At 34.7% G+C, this 20530-nt stretch overlaps 1 protein-coding gene across 1 annotated transcript; it reads left to right on the top strand.

Annotated features, from left to right (window-relative positions):
- Positions 1–1342: 1342 nt before the first annotated feature.
- On the top strand, positions 1343–5041 carry LOC149175661 (benzyl alcohol O-benzoyltransferase-like). The gene is made up of 2 exons (XM_089422916.1): positions 1343–2130; positions 3984–5041. Exons 1-2 carry the CDS (start codon positions 1600–1602, stop codon positions 4854–4856), a joined length of 1404 nt encoding a protein of 467 aa, XP_089279042.1. The 5' UTR covers positions 1343–1599; the 3' UTR covers positions 4857–5041.
- The last annotated feature ends 15489 nt before the right edge of the window (positions 5042–20530 follow it).

The raw sequence follows: 20530 nt of genomic DNA, 5'->3' as shown, positions 1-20530 counted from the left end.
GAAACAAAAAAACCAAACTATAAGACAAGAAGTAACCCAGGGAATCCTCTACATATAGTTGCATTGAAGCAATGAAAACAGGGGTTTCTTGCATCAAAAAAGGGAAAAGGGGAAGGGAGGTGTGCCACAACACTAATTAGAACAACATCCTTGAAAATAATCATGTTCCATGAACAAGCCTTAAGGACGTAAGTAAACAATGCAGAAAAGGCTCTAATCGAGGTAGAATTACAATTTAGTAAGTTGAAAAAAAAAATCTTTGACTCCACCAAGACCATACAGAGCACATAGAAGGGAAAAAGTGTTGCAAAGAAGGTGAGAGAAACCACTTGAAGCTGCTAGGGAAAACCAGATAGCCACGAGTAGGAGCTCCATTGTTATATTGAATATAGTTTTTTTTATAATTTAACTCTTAAAAAGGAGGTTAAATCCTTCAAAAAGAAGTGACATTTTTAGATTTTTTTTGAGTTAGTTGTAGTTTTTGTTAACTACTTTGATATATGACCTCTAAAATTTTAATTTCATTATCAATAATTATTAGGAAGAAAATCAAAAATTAACTTCCATGGAGTATTCTAGAATATTCATAATAATATACACAAATCAAAAGTTGATATTTATTTCCAAAATAATTATATATTTTTTGTTTTTTTAATTAAATTGATTAATTAAAAAAATCATATAAACAAATGTCACATGAAATGAGTTATAATTTTTTGAGTACATGATATTGATAAACTATAATATTGTCCCATAATAGTGTAATAAAACTTATTTACCAATTAAAAATGTCCAAAATAAAATAAAGATAAATCTTTTAATACTTATTATTATAAATTATATGATGCATTAATACTCGTTGTACGCTGGTGCGTTGCGAGGACGTGTTCATGCATGAGGCATCAACAGTGATCCTCCATAAGCTAGGCATCAAGGTTTGTACGCCGAATGGAATCAAAGACTAGACAGGTGTTCTTCCGCAAATGACCGATGATGGGACATAGAGTAAGGCCAAAATAATGTAGATGCTTCCCATGAGGCATCAAGGCATCAACAGTGATCCTCCATAAACTAGGCATCAAGGTTTGTACGCTGAATGGAATCAAAGACTAGACAGGTGTTCTTCCGCAAATGACCGATGATGGGACATAGAGTAAGGCCAAAATAATGTAGATGCTTCCTTAACATGGTAATTTAACTATAGACCATTTCCGGGTAATTTAACTCTTTTGTTTCAGTTGTTTGGTCCTTAAAATAGTGGGTTGTTGTCGCATCCTTATCTCCATGCATCTTTATTTTGATTATTTGTCCATTAAAGGGACAAGGCGCGGTCAAGCGCCCATGTCCATCTTATAACCCCAAAGTAATGCAGAGCTCAGGGTTGTCACCTGCTGGTACATAGATTACTGGACGTAGAGTAGCGCCAAAGTAATGCAGATGCTCTTTTTTAATTCGCTGTAGTCAGGTGCTCGTCCATAAATTTGGCCCGGGTCGCATTAATCTTTCAAACCAGTTCGCTACGTTTGGAGAAATTAGTGTAGCTCAGAGAGTTTATTATCGTCATTGTGATATAAGTTCTGTCCTACCTGGTGAGCTTCCATGGCCGTTCTGAGTTCGACGACTGTTAGACAGGCAGCGGGGCGACTGGCTGCTTACTCTTCTTCTGGCGTGTTGTGTGCCCTTCCAAGGACTCCTCCCAACTTTACGATCACTAGGCAGCCACCTGTGTTCGTCGCCCCCGATCGCCCCACTCCCCGTCAATCGCTCGATCTTTCCAACATTGACGATCAACGGGGATTAAGGTATCATATTCCCAAGCTTCTATTTTATCGCAGCGACGGCGACTCCTCGAAGAAGAAGAATGAAAAGGATCCAGTCAAAGTTGTGAAAGAGGCTCTCGCAAAGGTTCTGGTGCATTACTATCCTTTTGCCGGAAGATTGAGAAATGCAGATAACGGTAAACTCACAGTAGAATGCACTGGCGAAGGTGTTCTTTTTGTAGAAGCGGATGCCGATATTTCCCTGGAAGACTTTGGAGATCTGTATCCACCTATTCCTCGTGGAGATGAATTTATCAATAACGTTCCAGGTTCGGAAAACATCACAGACTCTCCACTACTACTCGTTCAGGTAAATTGGAGAAACATTTGACCATTTCAAGGATTAGATTAATAAATTGTTTTTATGAAAGATCTATTTTAAGTACAGAGCTATTTTGATCTTAGAGGTATTTTATTTTCTCTGGGTCGAATTTCTTTTTAAGTCTTAAATTTCTTTATGAGTAAATATTATTTAAATATTTTGTATAGTTATTTAATTTTTTTTTTTTTAACTTTTAACTTTTAATTTTGGTAACTGACTAACACCATTACACATCATACTGGACTAAAATGAGTCTCTTAGCTGAATAACAAATTATTTTGTTAGACTAAAAGATTAATTTAATCAATTATCTTATTTTATTCCACTAAAAAATTAGTTAGTTTGATCAATTGTCTTTATAGAGAAGTCATTACTTTGATCGGTTCTAATTGGAAGTGTTCAATTGATTATCATCATGTTATTGGTATTTGTGAACTTTTCTACCCATAAAATTAATGAAGATTAGTGTGAATATTCTCAAAGTGGAGTTGGAGATTTGTGTGAGAATTGAAATTTTGTTTTTCTATATATGGTCAATATTTATAGTTGTCAAAATGTGGTACATGTGAGGATAGAGATATGAAATCTGATTAGAGCTGAGAGCAAGTAATGAGAATGCCAGCAAAAGAGAAGTTAGGTTATTTGAAAGTGAAGTTAGGTTAATTGAAAGGTAGAAAGTCATAAATGTTTTTTTTTTTTATAAACTAAACCAAAATCATATATTTACAATAAAGTTAAAATATAATAAGTTAAGTCAAAAAAGTTATAAATAAAGAATGGTTAAATAATATAAATAATAAGAAAAATTAAAATAAACTAAAATCAAATAATTTTGTCCATGGGGGTATGGATGGATGGTGATTGGGCACTCTGTTAAAGCACTCTTTGATGTGAAGTTATCAATTCAATTGTCCATCTCTATGCCGGTAATATATTAAACATGATGAAGATGTACTCCTACCAAGCTTACAAACAAAAAACCAAATAATTTTAATTAAATATTTTAAAACCAAAAATTAATATCTTAAAAAGAAAAAACATAATATAAAAAAAAAGTGTTGATATAACATAATTTAATTTAATTATAAATATTAATATAATAACTATATTTATATAAATATACAAGGGTAATATATTCATAATAAGTATAAATATAATAAAGTCAAGTCTTAATCAAATTTTACTGGTTGGTTTTGAGGTAAAGGGAGGAGACATGCTTAAAATCCCATTCAGCTAAAAATTGGTGTGACCTAGGTCAATAAAGAGTGACTTTCACAACTTAAATACCTTTAAGTGGCCACTCAAACCACAAATCAAACTTAAAAAATCACAAACAATTTAAGAAAAAAAATAAAAATATAAATAAAAATATAATAAATATTAACAAAAGCAAATAAATAAATTTCGTAGGCTAATATTCTCTTTATAAATAAGGGTTTAGTTAGATATATTGTTGTCAATGTTGCTAGCATCTGTTAGATCAGTTCCGTGTAAACATAATCTCCATGAGTATAGCATACATATATAAGCTTTTATTGATTTTTTTAATTAATGCTTACTTTTTATAAATATAAAACCAATTAAAATGGTTCAAATATAGTAAAATTAGTTTAGAAATATAAAATTAGTTTGTGAGTAGCCAGAGATGATTGAAATATTATAAAATTAGTTTGTCAGTAGCTAAGGTCATTGAGATATCGTCCATCGCAATAAATTACATATAATTAAAAACTGTTATAATAAACTACCAACTCTCCTTTTTCGGATGTGCCTATGAAATATTAATTCATATTTGCCCTCGAGGCTAATCTGATAGAATTTTGCACCCTGTGAATTTCCAGGTAACGCGTCTCAGATGTGGAGGCTTCGTATTGGGTTTGCGCTCCAATCACTGCATGACTGATGGTGTTGGTATCGCCCAATTCATTAAAGCTATGGCTGAAATGGCCAGAGGCGCGGCGAGCCCAGTGGTTCCACCAGTTTGGAATAGAGAAATCCTCCAACCAAGAGAGAAGCCTATTGTCGAATTTCCCCACCCTGAATATGACCAACCGACGCCCGATGAATATAAACAATTAATGGCGCCTCAGGAGGAAATGAGCATTAATAAGTCATTCTTCTTTGGGCTAAGAGACATCGACGCCTTAAAACGACAGGTAGAAGGCAGCAACTGTACCACATTCGAAGCGTTATCGGCGTGTTTGTGGCAATCAAGAACCGAGGCACTGAAACTCCCCGCGGACCAAGATTTGAGATTGTTGTTTGCTTTGAACGCCCGTTCTCGATTTCAACCGCCTCTTCCGGCCGGTTACTATGGCAATGCAATAAGCTTTGCCTGCGCTGAGGCAAAAGTAGGGGATCTAACTCACCAGCCTTTGTCATTCGCTGTAAATTTAATCAACGAAGCCAAGAGAAGGATCGACGATAAATATCTGCGATCTGCTATCGATCTGATGGAAGTGAAAGGGCGTCCACACTTTGCAGTCGGCGGCTCTTATATTATTACGGACTTGTCCAAAGTTGAATATGGCAAAGCTGATTTTGGGTGGGGGAAAGCAGTGTATGGAGGTTTTGCCTCAGGTGTAACATTTGGGGTGTCAAATTTCTCCGTTCCTCTAATGAAACACTTCCAAGGAGTCGTAGCTCCTGTGTGTCTGCCACCCGTTGCCATGGAAAAATTTGAAGAAATTATAGGTAGAAGAATAAATTACTAGGATAGAATAACCGCCATGGTGTTCCTATACTTCACAGAAACCCATTTGTGCTGACGGTGGCACGAAACTCCAAAGTTTGTTTTTCTAATGTATATTTTTGATGAATTAAACCTTGAGTATCCTATCCTTACATGGCGTATGCCAATGTGCCAGGAGTGATGTGTCTCAATGTCAACTGTTTTCTACTTCACTCTGTTCATGTTCTTTCTTCGCTTTATTCCCCAATGGGAAGGGTCTTGAACCCGGTTATAATATCAAAGCAACTTACACCACACATCCATGTGTTTTCCTAGAGAATATATAGATTGTGAATAATTTTATTTTTTACATTGAAATAATTTAAAATTTGTAAAATATATATTTTATTTTAATAATATTTTTATATAAATATTTATAATTAAATATTAATGTGAAAAAATAATTAAAAAATAATAATAATAATTATATCATCTAGCACTACTTGAATATAAACATTTATTAATACTCATATATTTTTTTTAAATTTAAAATACATATCTTAAACAAAATTATCACCATGAAATGAAAACAATATTTTTATTTGTAAATCACATAAAATGTGAAACTTCATTGAGCTAAAAATACAGAAACTAATCAACAAATAATCGCAAAAATACTATATTTGGGCAGGTATAATAAAAAAATAGTTACTAATAAAAAGAAATTACTATTTGGGATGCAACATCACTTCAGTTTGAATGTGAATATTTCCCAACTTAAAGTACAACTTTACTTTGTAGTGTTGAATGGGAGTACAACCTTTCAAATTCACTTCACTTTGAATGTGAATTGTTATCACAAAAAATTGATCATCTAGCCATAATTTACTAGATAGATCGAGGTACACCACATAAAGCCAATTTTACTATAGTAAAATTACTTTCACTGTAAGAAATTATTTAATAAACCACATTTGTTAAGTCATTTATAATTAAACCCATGAAAAATAATTAAATAAATCATTATTTATTTGATTATCTTCTAGGAATAATTAATTAAACCATTGTTTAATTAATATTCTTTGTCGCATTTGATCCAGTTATGAAAAATAAATAGATAAATTATTAATTATCTTATTTTTCTCTAGGAATAATTAATTAATCACTAATTTGTTATTATTCTTTGTCAAGTTTGACCAAATCCCGTAGAAATAATTAGATAATGCATTATTTGTTTACTATCCCTTAACCATATTTCTTGAGATGATCAATAAATCATTTATTTATTTATTATTTCTAAATAAAAACGTAAATACTTTTTCCCTCGAACTAAATATCATAAAATATTCCAAATGGTTATTCCTAGAATGGTGTTAATAATATTTTATTATTGCTCATTATTTGAGGATAACCTAACATCTTTCTATAAATAGAAGGGTTTTCCATTCATTATTCACTTTTTCTTATTTTCATTGTTGAACTCATTGTTGTAACTCTGATTATTATCACTGTCACACACCATTTTTATTTTCCATTTGAGTTTTCACTGAACTCAAACATTTTATTTTTTGGGTTTTACACATTATAGAGGAGAGAGACCCTACAAAAGTTGAAGACATTTCAGGATAGCCAAGAACCCATCCCATAGAGGGGGACTGGTAACATTATTTGTTCCCTTCACATGTGTTATTTATAAAATATATTCTTTATATATCTGGTTTCCATTGGATTATTGGAGTTATTTATGTTTATTTTACTATTTCATTGTGTTGTTTAACTATGATTGTGGCATAGATGAGGACTTTGGCAGATTTTGTTTCTATCATTTGCTGCAGATCTACAATGTTTAGTAGCCATTTATATTGTTAGGACTATTTGCTATCCACAGTCTTAAATTGTTCCTTTTCATACATCTTCAAAAAAAACATGATAACATAAATATTTCTCATCATAGAGTACAACTTAACTTTCCATTCGAATGGGAAAGGCTAAATAGGAGTATAGCCTTTCACATTGATTCATTGATTGAGAACGAACAAACATCATATAAAATTGATGAGATTAATAAAGACGATTTGGTATAATCTTATAATGTTTTCCTATTATCAAAAGTTTGTAAGAAAAATACTCCATGACATAATTCTTTCAAAAAAAAATTACAGAGTGTTTTGAGAATGAAGAAGATAACGGTAGTGAAAAGTTTTCCGACTGCAAAATTCTAAAAAGAAAATGACCAAGACAACATAATTAATTTATTTATTTTTTATATTTATATAAATTTTTAATTAAGAAAATGTAAAAAGATAATATAATATTTGGTTTAATTATGTATGAAATGTAAATTAATTAGTTAGGCAATATTATATTTGGTTTGACAATAAAAGATGTAAATTAGTTTGTTTGTGTTGGGTTAAGTTTAAATTATATGGAAAAGGGTTAAGTATGAAAATCACTTTTAAGAAATCAAATTATCTCAACATTATAGAATACTTTATTTGATTAATCTCTTTTATAGTAAAATTGTATATTTATATAAATTTAACCAATATTAAAATAGAAAAAGGTCAATTTCTAGAAATGATAATGATTAAAAATATATTATAAAAGTATCTTTTTCATATTAAAAAAATGGAATTTTCCTTTCGCAATTGTAAGGTCACTTAGCTATGTCAATAAGAGGTAAGATATATATGTTCTTGGGTTGTTTAATATTTAATCTTTTTAATAATTAATATGCCTCTATTTTGAGTGGCCAAGTTGGTATGATTTCCTAATAATTGTAAGTATTTTTGTTCAAATGAGTTATCCTCTTAAGGTTTGGTGTCATTGCACTTATTTTTTCTTGAAAAAAATATCTATATTCAAAAATAAGAATATACATATTTTTGTTCCATAAAAACTTATACAAAAAAAACCAAAAGTATTATGGTGATAGTCTCTATCACTTCAACCCATCACAAAAGGTGGACCATCATTTAAAATATTTTTCAACAAATATAACCTTCAGACTACAAACAACCTTAATCAGACTAGGAATTGATAAATTCACTAAAGAAAATGAGATTAAATAGACGATCTCGAAAAGATATTGTCCACATCATACCAAACATAACTCTTAAAACATAAATTAAATATTTTATATTATTGGCGATCAAAAAAATCATATATAGAAAAGGAGCAATCCCAACACTCTAACACCTCCTTGGATAGTTTATCCACTAGGTCATTGAGCTTACAAAAAATATGGGTAAGGATGCTCATTATAGCTCATGAATGCATTATTGAATTTGAGACAATATGGATTCAAATTGCACATTCTCCATCGAAGAATTAACATTAAATTATTCAATAGTTATTTTAGAATCCCCCATCACTTGCAAAATAAATAAATAAGTGCAAGCAATGCTAAGAACTAGACCTTTGAATTGGAAATAGGACCCAAAGCATATCCTATATGAAAGAAATGAAATTCTTTTACATAAAAAACAATGCCAAACCCACACCTAGGTGGATGTCCCTCGCTAGCCCCATTAAAGAAACCCTATGGGGTATCAAAGTCTAGAGCATGCATAATTGGCACATAGTCCTTTTTTTTATTTAGGTTTTCACTTGAATTCACTCATGAGCTTGAATATCAAACCAGCTACCACTTTTGTTGGGACCTTTTTATCCTAAAACACAGTAATATTGCTAGTCAAACATATAAAATAAACAAAATGACTAGGAATTGGATCATAGCTAGAGATAGTTTTTAAATCAACCTTGGACACATAGATCCAAGCTCTCCTTATTCCAAGATACCTTTGGATGAATTTTGTTTTTCTACCAAACTCTAAGTTTTCTTCAAAAAGGGTCAGTTTATACAAAGGTTGTAGATTTATTTTGTTGCCTAATGGCACATAATACACCGATTATGACCTATCCACCGATGTTTGAGTATGATGTCCCATGTAAGTAACTTGTTGTTGAGATAAATTCATAGAATGTCTTTAGTATTTAGAGGCCCGTGCACTTTCCAAACATGACCCCACCACTAGAGTGTACATATAGTGAACTCTTCCTCTATATGGGTTTCATATTTAAGCTTGACATCATAGACCCTCAATCAGGGGTTCTTGAGCTAAACCAAAGAATCCACTTCCTTCTCAATCAACTTAACACGAGAAAAACACAACTTTCCCACAAAGTTGTGCCATTCTGTTGTAAGATCGCCATACAAGCCTATATCTACTTCAAACTTCCAGCTATTTCTTCCCAACTTGGCATGCTCCAATGACCTGGCATCCCAAAGGGAAAAAATTTCCCTAAGATGTAAACAATATAGAATGTTATTAGAGAGATTAAAGTAACCCCCCCCCCCCCCCATCATGGGTCCTCACTTATTCTCACTTTCTTGTTATTACAAATCCATCAACAAGGGATTTCCACATAATCAAACTATTTTTATCTAATTTCCTACAAATGTGAAACCAATCTTCATGGATAGACCACTCATATACTTAGATCGCATGACTCTACCCCAAAGAGCATATATCTACAAAAACCTCCTTAAATTTTAACTAGCCAACACTTTGTTCAATAGATATAAATTTTGCGCCATTGTAGTTGATAAATGAGCCTATATTGTTTCTTTACTTTCCACCTAACTTTTGTCAAATTGTTTTATTCATTATGCCTCTTGGATTAATTTAGATTGCAATGTTTATATTTTGCATGGTAGAATTAGATGAATTTCATTCCTTAAATTTTGGAAACGCTAAATGGTGGACCAAGACTAACCGATAAAACCACCAAACTAGTAATTGTTGTTGGAACAAAAATCTAGATGTGTTCCCTATCCAAACAAGTTGAATTCTAATTGGGACTTCTCCTTGAGGTGAACATGTATTGTTGATCGGGAACATATTTCCTTATCAACAAAGTTGGTGCTAGAAGGAGGGTGCATTAAGTCACCCTGTGTAGAGATATGTTTTCATTTTGAGTTTACTCTTTATAGCTCCATTCCAAATACCTACATGAGAGGCCAATATTGCATTAGAGTTGGAAGGATATTTATGTGACCTTTCAAACAAGGTAGTTTATTTCTTACCAAATTTTGATGGTGAAAGAAGAAAAACAACATTTCAACATATTAGAAAATATGAATCTACAAGTAAGAATGTTCTTACTTTGTGCCATTCATGAAGATTTAGTTCTCATACTCTTTCCTTTCATTTTTTAAGGTAAAGTTTAAACTAGTATACCATCTCACTCATTTACACAATTTAGAACTAGCCTTGACTTAATAAAAAAAATTAAAATAGTTATGTTGAAGCTTATTATTCGGCTAAAATTTGGTAGGAATTATGTGAAATGAGCATAGAGGATGGAGAATCTATTAGGGATTTTGTTAGGTATATCATTGCGTTCACTATAATCATAGGCTTCCATCTAATTAAATTTATTAATGGTGTTCATGTTCCGTTGCCAAAAATATTGGTATCATATTTTATAGAATAGAACCAAGGACCTAAATTATCTTCGTGGGGAAGCATATGTTCTTGAAAAAGGTTTTAAGAGGAATTATATATTATTGTTTTATTTTTTTTCTATTCAAATGATGTAAAGTGTGTTGAATATGGATTAAATATATCAAGACTTATTATACATAGAAATGAGCTTAAGGATGTTTGTAATGATTATGTTATTTTACCAAATAAATTTAGCCTATTTGAGGTTGCAAAAATGAAAGAGATATTAGGTAGCACATACAAAACAAAATATTTTTTGAAGGGGCAATGAAGAAACTCTAAATGAAGTTAATGAATCTAATTACAATAATGCATGTCCTAAATCATACCATCTAAAATGAATCTTTAGTAAGCTTTTTTTATGAAATTCTAGAAAGAAATGGTGGCTCTATTCACTTGAATTGTCGAACATGGGGATGTATGATAGAGATTTCATGGTTTTCCTTTTGTATATTTTGATATATATTCAAAACCTCTCTCTTAAACAAGGAAATTTACAAGATATACATGTCTTCTCATCAAGTCTCCTATAGTGAAACAAAAAAAATAATTCATGAATACTTAAGTCTAAGATGAAGGCCAAGTTGAAAATATGGAGTTGAGATACCTTGGCAGTTTCCCAAAGAAATAGTAGAGGAAATAATAAATAGATTTTATAAATACTCTCTTGGAAAACATTGGCATGGTCTTATATTCATAAAATATCATATGTTACCAATTGGGCTTGTTAAAAATATGCACCTTAGAGAGAATTTGTAATTCACCCTACCCCTTTTTTCCCTTCTTCGATCCAATAATATAGTATCTCATGAAGGTAAGCCAATTAGTTTTAAGAAAAATAGATAATATTTTGAATGAGGATTTCATCTCAAATAATGACATTTCCTTTCAAGGAATATTGATAGGCATCACCACTATATTGTAAAATGTGCTAAAAACTAAACACACAGTTATTAGATGATTTCAATGTTATGGAAAATGACAAGAGTACCATTTTTAATCCCAAAATAAACCTAATAGTGGAACTTAGAGGTAAAAAATGAATCTCAAAACAAAAAAAATTACTTAAAAAATTAACTTTAAAAGGACAAATAGTATTCAAGATGATGATGTCATCCCGAGGAGAAAATATTTTGTAGGGAAATGAAGAAAACTATTTTTTTAATTGTATATTCGGCTTATTTACTTATAGGTTTACTCAAATGTCAAGTTTCAACACACATTACATGCAAAATTAAATTCCACATCCAAAGAGTACCCACTCTTCATATTTCTAAGTAGACCCACATTGAAAAAAATTGAAAACACATGAAAAAACCTGTTGAACACAAAATTTTCATGTATTTTCATTATTCTTGGATGTGTGTCTACTCAGAAGTATGTAGAATGGGTGCTTGTTGGATGTGGAATTTAATTAAACATACAATGTGGGTCTACACTTGAAATTTCAGTAAACCTATAAAAAGATAAGTAGAAAATACGATAGAAAAGGTAATTTTCTTTTCATAACTATTATTTTATTATTTTCCCTAAGAGACTCATCTTAGACCTCAAAATTCGCCTAATGTGAGAAAATATAATTCATAGGATACCCAACAAAATTTATTTGTAAATATGCTCATTATACCCAACATAATTTATTTGTAAAGATGCTCATTAGCCATTAAATCTTGAAGGTGATTATATATTTTTAAATTATTTTGAGAAATCTCGCCTAAATAAATATTGATTTGAATACTCATCTCCTTCCCTTTGCCTTCATCCTAATAACAAAATATAAAATGTGGATAACTCTTTGAAGTAGGAATTAATAGAAATTTAAAAATAAATTCAAATTATTTATCACAAGCATATGATTCTACAAAATAAGATTCATAAAGAAAATATTGTGTAGAAAAACATGTTAATTAGGAGCCATTCACTTACTTTTCGAGAGAGTAAAAAGGAGGTGGCTTTCAAAATTCAAAATTTCATTCCAATTATTATTTTAAGCTATTTGGAAATAAAATTAATTTTAAGCAATTATAGACAAAAAATCTGCAACTGCATTTTCTCTACCAGGCTTATCAATGATAGTTAGATCAAACTCTTATAATATAAGCAACCATCTAATAATTCTGGCATTCACATCAAGCTTGTTCATCAAATATTTGACAGCAGTATGGTCAGTATGCATAAAGGCCTTGTAACCGGTGATGTAGTGTCTAAATTTGTTCAAGGAATGGACAACAGCTAGGAGCTCTTTTTCGGTTGTAGTATAGTTCAATTAAGCCTTTAACATATTTTTTCTAGTGAAGTAAATGGAATAAGGAAATTTGTCGTCTATCTGGCCTAGATTTTCTCCTGTAGCTTTATCAAAGGCATCAACATGGATGTGGAAAGGAAGAGCCTGACATGGGCCTCAGAGTATGGGTGCAGTAGTCAACTTGTCCTTCACGATTTCTAGGGCCTCTTGGCAACTTTATAACAAGAAAAATTCAGAGTCCTTAGGTAGTAGTCCAAACAATGGTGAGTCTTGTAGAAAATCTAGTGGTAGGTTAACGCGATAATGCAATATAAATCAAAGCAGAATACTATAACCTAATTCTACTATCAATTTGCAGAAGCTTAAAGATTGAGCTGAACAATATAACTAGAAGAAGAAGAATCAATCACATAATACACATGAAAATATTTTGGGGAAAGCCTCAACTAAAAACCCCACACTATTGTATTATCATACATGGTGGAAATACATAGGAATTATGCAAAGCCTTAGCTCTCACAACTAGCCAGCTCTAAGTACAATCCTCACAGATGCTCATAGGTAATCCTGGCTTCTCTACAGCCTTCCTCTCTGCCCTCCAAGCTCCTATTTCCATGCACTATTCTTGTGGATGATTTGCCTTCAACCAAGTGGAAAACCTTCCTCCAAAACTGCGCAATCCTCAAGGATTAAATCCTTGACTACATGCATGAGTTTTCTCCATGAGAAAACGCATGCAACTGATAGTACATTGTCCTTGACATTTAACTCAACTGGTTCTTTCTCAGAATAGACATGCATGAGTTTCTGATGAGGGAATCTTCAGTTAACTGGAGTAGCACTAGTTGAGTGCATTAATGCATCAACTGACTGTTAACTCACTATTAGTTCCTCAAGCAGTTTGGAACTAATTTAACTGGACTTAACTCAGTAAACTGAGTTAACTAATTACAACTCAAATATAACTCAATCTTATCTCCTTAATTTAAGGGATAACCCTTGCATGACTTCAGAAAGACTTCTAACTTGAATTTCTCCAACTAATTAATATAAAATTAATTAATTAATTATTTCGAAGTAGTTGTTAAGACTAAATTCTATTTTAATTCACAATTTAATTCAAGGACAAATTAAATTGGAATATTCTTGTTGCCATATTTCAACACTCCATCTCAACAAGAAAGGGATTATCTACCACCCTGATCCTGTCTCTATGGAACTCGAATTTACACTTTGACAATGCCTTTGTCAAAATCACAACATCTTGCTCCTCTATTGAAATATACTACAGCAACATGATCCTCCCAACATATGAAAAGCCATGAGAAACAAATCTTGCCTTATGCTTCTCCACACTACCATCAATAGCTTGCTTTACCTTGTAAAGCCAATGGGAACTCACAAATGACTTGTTCTTCGGTCTCGAAACCACATCCCAAACACTGTTACAAACTATGGAGTCATACTCCTCCACCGTAGCATCAACCCAAATTGGTTGCTGCATTGCATCCTCAAAGGAAGATGGCTCGGTCTCAACACATTCCCCAACAAGGGCCATGTATCCAGTGAACCTCTCAGGTGACCTCCTCTATCTGCGCTGAGAAGATGGTGCTCCCACATTCTCTCTCGCACCCTCCAACAATCTGTCAGCTTCTCTTGTGCGCTTCCATCCATCTCTCTAAGACTCTGCTTGAGTGGATGTCTCCACTCCTGGAACCTCGGCATGCAGCTACTTTGAATCAGTCTGAGGTTCCTCCTCCTTAGGAACCAACAGTTCCTCCACAGCCTGTAGTTGGAGCTCCCTCTTAAGGGAAAATCGCATGGCCTTCTTCTCATCAAACTTTAAATCTCTGCAAACCACTGTCCTCCAACTAGTAGGCAAGTACACCTGATAGTTGTGAGGTGTATCAGTGTACCCCACAAGTATCCCCAATTCTGATGTCAGCTCAAGCTTCTTCCGTGCATCCTTTGTCACATGGAAATATACTGATGAGCCAAAGATCTTGAAGTGACCCACATCTGGTCTCTTACCAGAGAAAGCTTCCTCTAGTGTCTTCCTCCCATGTAATAGACCGTTGTGTTGCATGCCTCAACCCACAAGTGAAGTGGTAGGCCTTGGTCATGCAGCATTTCCCGTGCTACCCCTACAATAGTTCTATTCTTCCTCTCGGCCACCCCATTCCACTGTGGGCTATGAGGTGGCATCAAATCTTTTTTAATTCCTTCCGTTGCATAGAAGTCCTTAAACTCTTGAGAGACATATTCTCCACTGTTGTCGCTTCTCAAGGCCTTCATCTTCTTCCCTGACTCTTTCTCGACCAAAGCTTTGAAATCACAAAAATTTGTGAAAGTTTGGTCCTTCTTCTGCATGAAATAAATCCAGCATTTACGAGAATAGGCATCAATGAAAATCACATAATACCTTTTCTTCATTGTGGATTCCATGGAGAATGGTCCACACAAATCAGTATGAACTCGCTCTAAGATAGCCTCTGCTTGATTGTCTCAATCATGAAAGGAATACTTGGTGTACTTTCCCAAGGTATAACCTTTTCATGTGTCAATTTGCTCAAGTTTACCTTTGGGAAGTCCTGTAGATATCTGCTACAATATCTTCAAAGCCCCATGATGCAAATGGCCCAACCACCTATGCCAAAACTCGTCAATATCTTCGTTTTGCACCAATTCTTCTTTCGTACTCAATGTTGCACAATCATCTACCTCTAGTTTATAGAGATTCTTCACTTGAATCCCTATCCTCTTGGTCTGACCCATGGCTATGTGTCTTAGGAACTCCTTCCCTTTACTGAAGACAACACTGTGGCCTTTGTCCTCCAACATCGCGATCAATACCAAGTTCTTCTATAGTCCAGGCACATACATCACATTTGTCAAGGTGAGAGGAGCTCCATGCTGCCTCTAAAAAGCAACCATGCCCACTCCTAAAACACTATACCTTCCATCGTCACCCATCTCTATGCGCATCTTGAGGTGTTTCTTCTCCAAGGCACTGAATAAATTTTTATCACCAGTCATGTGGAATGAGGCTCCACTGTGAAGATACCAAACACAACCCATCATAAATGACACCATGCATGCGATGAGGGTAAAGTCCATTTCGAACTGAGAGGCTAATGCCTCACCTTCCGATCCTTCCAAGGATCCATTCTTGGATTTCTTTGATGGGAAATTAGTCACATAATGTCCCATCTCGTGACAATTAAAGCATATTACTTTAGACATGTCACCCTTCTTCCCTCCATGAGAAGAATTCGATTTGAAATGAGAAGCCTTCCCCTTCCATTTCCTTGCCTTACTTACTAAGGCCAGATTTTCTTCATCATCATTCTTGGATGAAGAACCATCTCGTGTGCTCCTCCTAATCTCCTCTTGCATAAGAACCAACCACAATCGTTCCCAATCCGACAGTTTCTCCCTTCCATTCACAGAGTCCTGGTAGCTATTCCAACTCTTTAGAAGGCCAAGGAGAGTGAGGCTCACCATATCATCATCGGCAGTGGTTATTCCCACACTGCCAAGCTCATCTCTGTAGGTGGTGAGCTTGTTCAGATATGTGGAAATAGTATTGTCCTCCTCCATCTTGATTCTTCGAAGCTTATCCTTGAGCACCAATTTCCTCTGGTCGCTACTATTCTGGTTGAGGTCCTTCAATGTCTTCCACATTGAAAATGAAGTATCCTTCCCATGGAGACTTGAGACGATATGGTCTCGAACTCCCTCAAGGATGATCCATCTCGCCTTTGCCACACACTTCTTCCACTCAGCCAACTCTTGTGCATTAGTTGAAGCTGGCTTTGGGATTTCTTGATCAATGAATTCCTTCAAGCCATTGTCTTCTAAGACAACCTCCATTCTATCTTTCCATGCTATGTAATTCAAGCTACCTTCCGAGGCATACTCGAGTCTCAAGCCATAGAACGCCATTGGCCAACCTTTAAGTATGATATGAATTCTATTTGCACTTGCAACCCGAACTTCAAACTTCAAATTCTCTTCTTATTACATTGTTCACAGCTCTAATATCATGTAGAAAATTCTACAAATCCAGCTCCGATACCATGTAGAAAATTTGGTGGTAGGTTAACACGATAATGCAATATAAATCAAAGCAGAATACTATAACCTACTTCTACTATCAATTTGTGGAAGCTTAAAGATCGATCTAAACAATATAACCAGAAGAAGAAGAATCAATAGCACAATACACATGAAAATACTTTCAAGAAAGCCTCAGCTAAAAACCCCACACTATTGTATTATCATACATGGTGGAAATACATAGGAATTATACAAAGCGTTAGCTCTCACAGGTAGCCAACTCTCAGTACAATCCTCACAAATGCTCATAGGTAATCTTGGCTTCTCTCCAACCTTCCTCTCTACCCTCCAAGCTCCTATTTCCTTGCGCTATTCCTTGTGGATGATTTTCCTTCAACCAAGTGGAAAACCTTCCTCCAAAACTGCGCAATACTCAAGGATTAAATCCTTGACTGCATGCATGAGTTTTATCCATGAGAAAACACATGCAACTGATAGTACACTATCCTTGACATTTAACTCAACTGGGTCTTTCTCAATATAAGCATGCATGATTTTCTAATGAGGGAATCTTCAGTTAACTGGAGTAGCACTAGTTGAGTGCATTAATACGTCAATTGACTGTTAACTCACTATTAGTTCTTCAAACAGTTTGGAACTAATTTAACTGGAATTAATTCAGTAAATTGAGTTAACTAATTACAACTCAAATATAACTCAATCTTATTTCCTTAATTTAAGGGATAACTCTTGCATGACTTCAGAAATACTTCTAACTTGAATTTCTCCAACCAATTAATTTAAAATAAATAAATTAATTATTTCCAAGTAGCCATTAAGACTAAATTCGATTTTAATTCACAATTTAATTCAAGAACAAATTAAATTGGAATATTATTGTTGCCATATTTCAGCAATTCTACTTTGCTAAAGTCTTTGATAAACCTCCTATAGTATCCAGCTAAGCCCAAAAAACTCCTGACATCCCTCTGCTTCTGAGGAGTAGAGACCCCTTTTATGATAGCAATTTTATTTGGGTCCACTTGTAGTCCTTCCTGGGATATTGAGTGACCTAAAACAATGCCTACATTCATCAAGAACTCACACTTCTCAGGACTAAGGGATAGCTTCATTTCAATGAACTTATTTAATACTTTCCCAATGTTAGAGAGAGCCTCCAAGAAATCACACTCATAGGGAGTGAAATCATCCATATATATTTCTACATAGTCATGGACTAGCTCAGCAAAGATGCTCAAAAGTGCCCTTTGAAAAGTGGTAGGGGCATTACATAATCTAAAATGAAGGACCCTATAAGCAAAGGTACCCTAAGGACAAGTGATTGTGGTTTTATCTTTGTCGTTTGGGCTAATATGGATCTGATTTTAACCATTGAATCCATCTAGGAAAGAGAAGAACTTATTCACTGCAAATCCATCCAAGAATTGATCAATGAAAGGTAGAGGGAAATGGTATTTTTTAGTAGCTTTGTTTAACTATCTGTAATCTACATAGATCCTCCATTTTCCATTCTTCTTTGGGACCAAAACTAGAGGATACACCCACTCACTATCTGAGGTGGGGTAAATGAACCTTGCATCCAACAACTTATTCAGTTCTTCTTTGACTGTGTCTTTGAGGGTTGGGTTTATTCTCCCACGAGGTTGGCACACTAGTTTGTAGCCTTCCTTGATGTAGATGTGGTGAGTACACATTGAAGGGTGCACTCCCTTAATTTCGTTATAGCTATAGGAAAAAGCATCCAAGTGCTCTCTCAGCATGTTTGGCAACTTCTCTTCCTGATGGGCTGAGAACGAAGGGTTTATTTGCAATGTTTTAGATGGACCAAATTCTACCATTTTGATATGAGCAGGACTTGATTCAACTAGGCAAAAATTAGTCCAAGGGATATCTTCATATTTCTTCACCATCTCATCAAGAGGCATGGGTTTGGGGGGTTGGTTCTAGAGGATTTGATCAATTATGACACCTTCATTGGGTTGCCCTCCTCCTATAATAGTATCTAGGGTATATATTGGGTAGGATGTGGTATGATACACTTCATCTTCCTCCTCCTCTTCCAACCATAATGGTAATTCATGCTCTAGAGATGGTTGAGCAGGAGGGTACAAGACCAATTGTTTGGAAAAATGCCCATTTTTAATGGTCATATTCCCAACCTTGAAACTTATCTAAGCATCAGCAGTGGCTAGCCATGGCCTACCAAGTATGAGAGGATAACCATTGAATTTGGTCTTAGGTTGGAGAACTAAGATGTCAGCAGGATATTCCTAGGAATCAATGGAGACCATCACATCCTCAACAACTCCCGCATGAGATATTGTGGATTTGTCTACAAGCTGCAAGACTGTTGTGGTCTTACTTAATGATCCGTAGAGATTCAGTTTAAGCATGGTCTCCTTAGTCATCACATTGATAACAGCCCCAATATCAGTCAAGGTAGGGGAGATAATGATTCCATCACTGTGCACATCTACCATAGGACTTCTAGGGTCTAGATACTTCAGGCAAATCACTCTCCCCAAGATTAAGTCAAATAGTTGTCCAATGACATTAATGGTAGGAGTGTATTTCTTTCTCCTCCCAGGATGTTTGAAGCATTTCTCCTTGATTAACTTGTTGTAGATGGCGACATCCTTAATAGCTTGGAGGAGTGGGATTTTAACACACAAGTTTTTCAATTCACCCAGAAGTTCAGTCTCTTATGGGGTGTGCTTACTAGGATGGATTAGTCTCGTAGGAAAAGGAGGTGGATTGGCTTGAGGAACACTCTCTTCCTTTCCCTTTTCAAGCTCCTCAAGTGGATATGGAGGTTGGTTATCTGGAAGCACTCTTCTAGAGCTGAGGCTGATTTCCTAGATTTCCATAGCATAGGCAGGGTAGGATGTCTCTCCACTATAGACATGTTGTGCATGCTTGTTGTCCAGGTTCAGATTTGGTTGAGAAGGCATCTAAGGTTGCTTAGGTGGAGCAGGATGAAGGAGATGTAGTTTAGATGGAGGTGGAGGTAGTAAGGTTGGAGATTGGTTGAATGGGGGAATCCACCCCTGTGATGGGGTATTCCACTGAGGTTGTGGGGGAGCATATGGATGAAATGATTTATTGGTAGGTTAGGAATGGCATTGAGGTGAATAATACCATGGAGAAGGTGTGGACCATGAAGGATGAGCAAGAGGACACCAAGGGGGAATGGATGCATTCTAATTGTGGTTGTAATATGAATAGGATGCCCCTTGCATTCCCTACTAGTATCGTTGAGGTCCTTGAGGCCTCCTTTGGTTGATATAGCAGAGTTATTCAGTCACACCTTCAGTTCCTTGATACACAAATTTCAATCTAGGTAGAGAAGGGCACTTGTCTGTGGAGTGTTTTTCCTCACAGGCCAAGCAGATCTCTATAAGATTCAATGGAAATTCATTTCTAGGGTGCCTCCTAGTTCATCTAGGACAAAAGACAACTAAGGCTCTCTTTTATTCCTCATGCTTCCTCTTGATCTACATCGTTTCCATTTGCAAAGAAAGGGTATGCAACATTTCACTTTTAAATTCTTCCAACATGTTTCCAATTTCACTCTTCATAGATGTGTTGGAGGAAGAGGAATTGGCCAAAGCTTGATTGGCCCTACCCTTCTTTCTGGCATCCCTAGAATGATTTTTAAAAAGTGTCTTGATATCATGATAAGATAGTTGATAGATGTTCCCTCCAAAAAAAATGTTTAGGGTTTGTAGGATATCTTCCCTGATCCCTCTAAGAAGGACTAACTTGAATTATTCATGATCAAGGGTGCATCTGGCCCTTTTATAGCCAAGTTAGAACCTTTCCTCATAATCCTCCAAGGTTTCATTATGTCCCAAGGTCATTCTAAATATTTCCTCTTTGGTG

This window comes from Pinus tabuliformis, chromosome 4_1 (assembly GCF_031772625.1).
Source record: "Pinus tabuliformis cultivar Carrire ecotype Pingquan chromosome 4_1, CPIR1, whole genome shotgun sequence".
NCBI classification, from domain to species: Eukaryota; Viridiplantae; Streptophyta; class Pinopsida; order Pinales; family Pinaceae; genus Pinus; species Pinus tabuliformis.
The sequence above is the reverse complement of the archived record's forward strand: the minus strand, read 5'-3'. Positions and strand labels throughout refer to the sequence as shown.

Coding starts and splice junctions, on each gene's coding strand:
- LOC149175661 (XM_089422916.1), top strand. CDS start 1,600: ATGGCCGTTCTGAGTTCGACGACTGTTAGACAGGCAGCGGGGCGACTG. Junction 2,131..3,983: donor CTCCACTACTACTCGTTCAG/GTAAATTGGAGA, acceptor GTGAATTTCCAG/GTAACGCGTCTCAGATGTGG.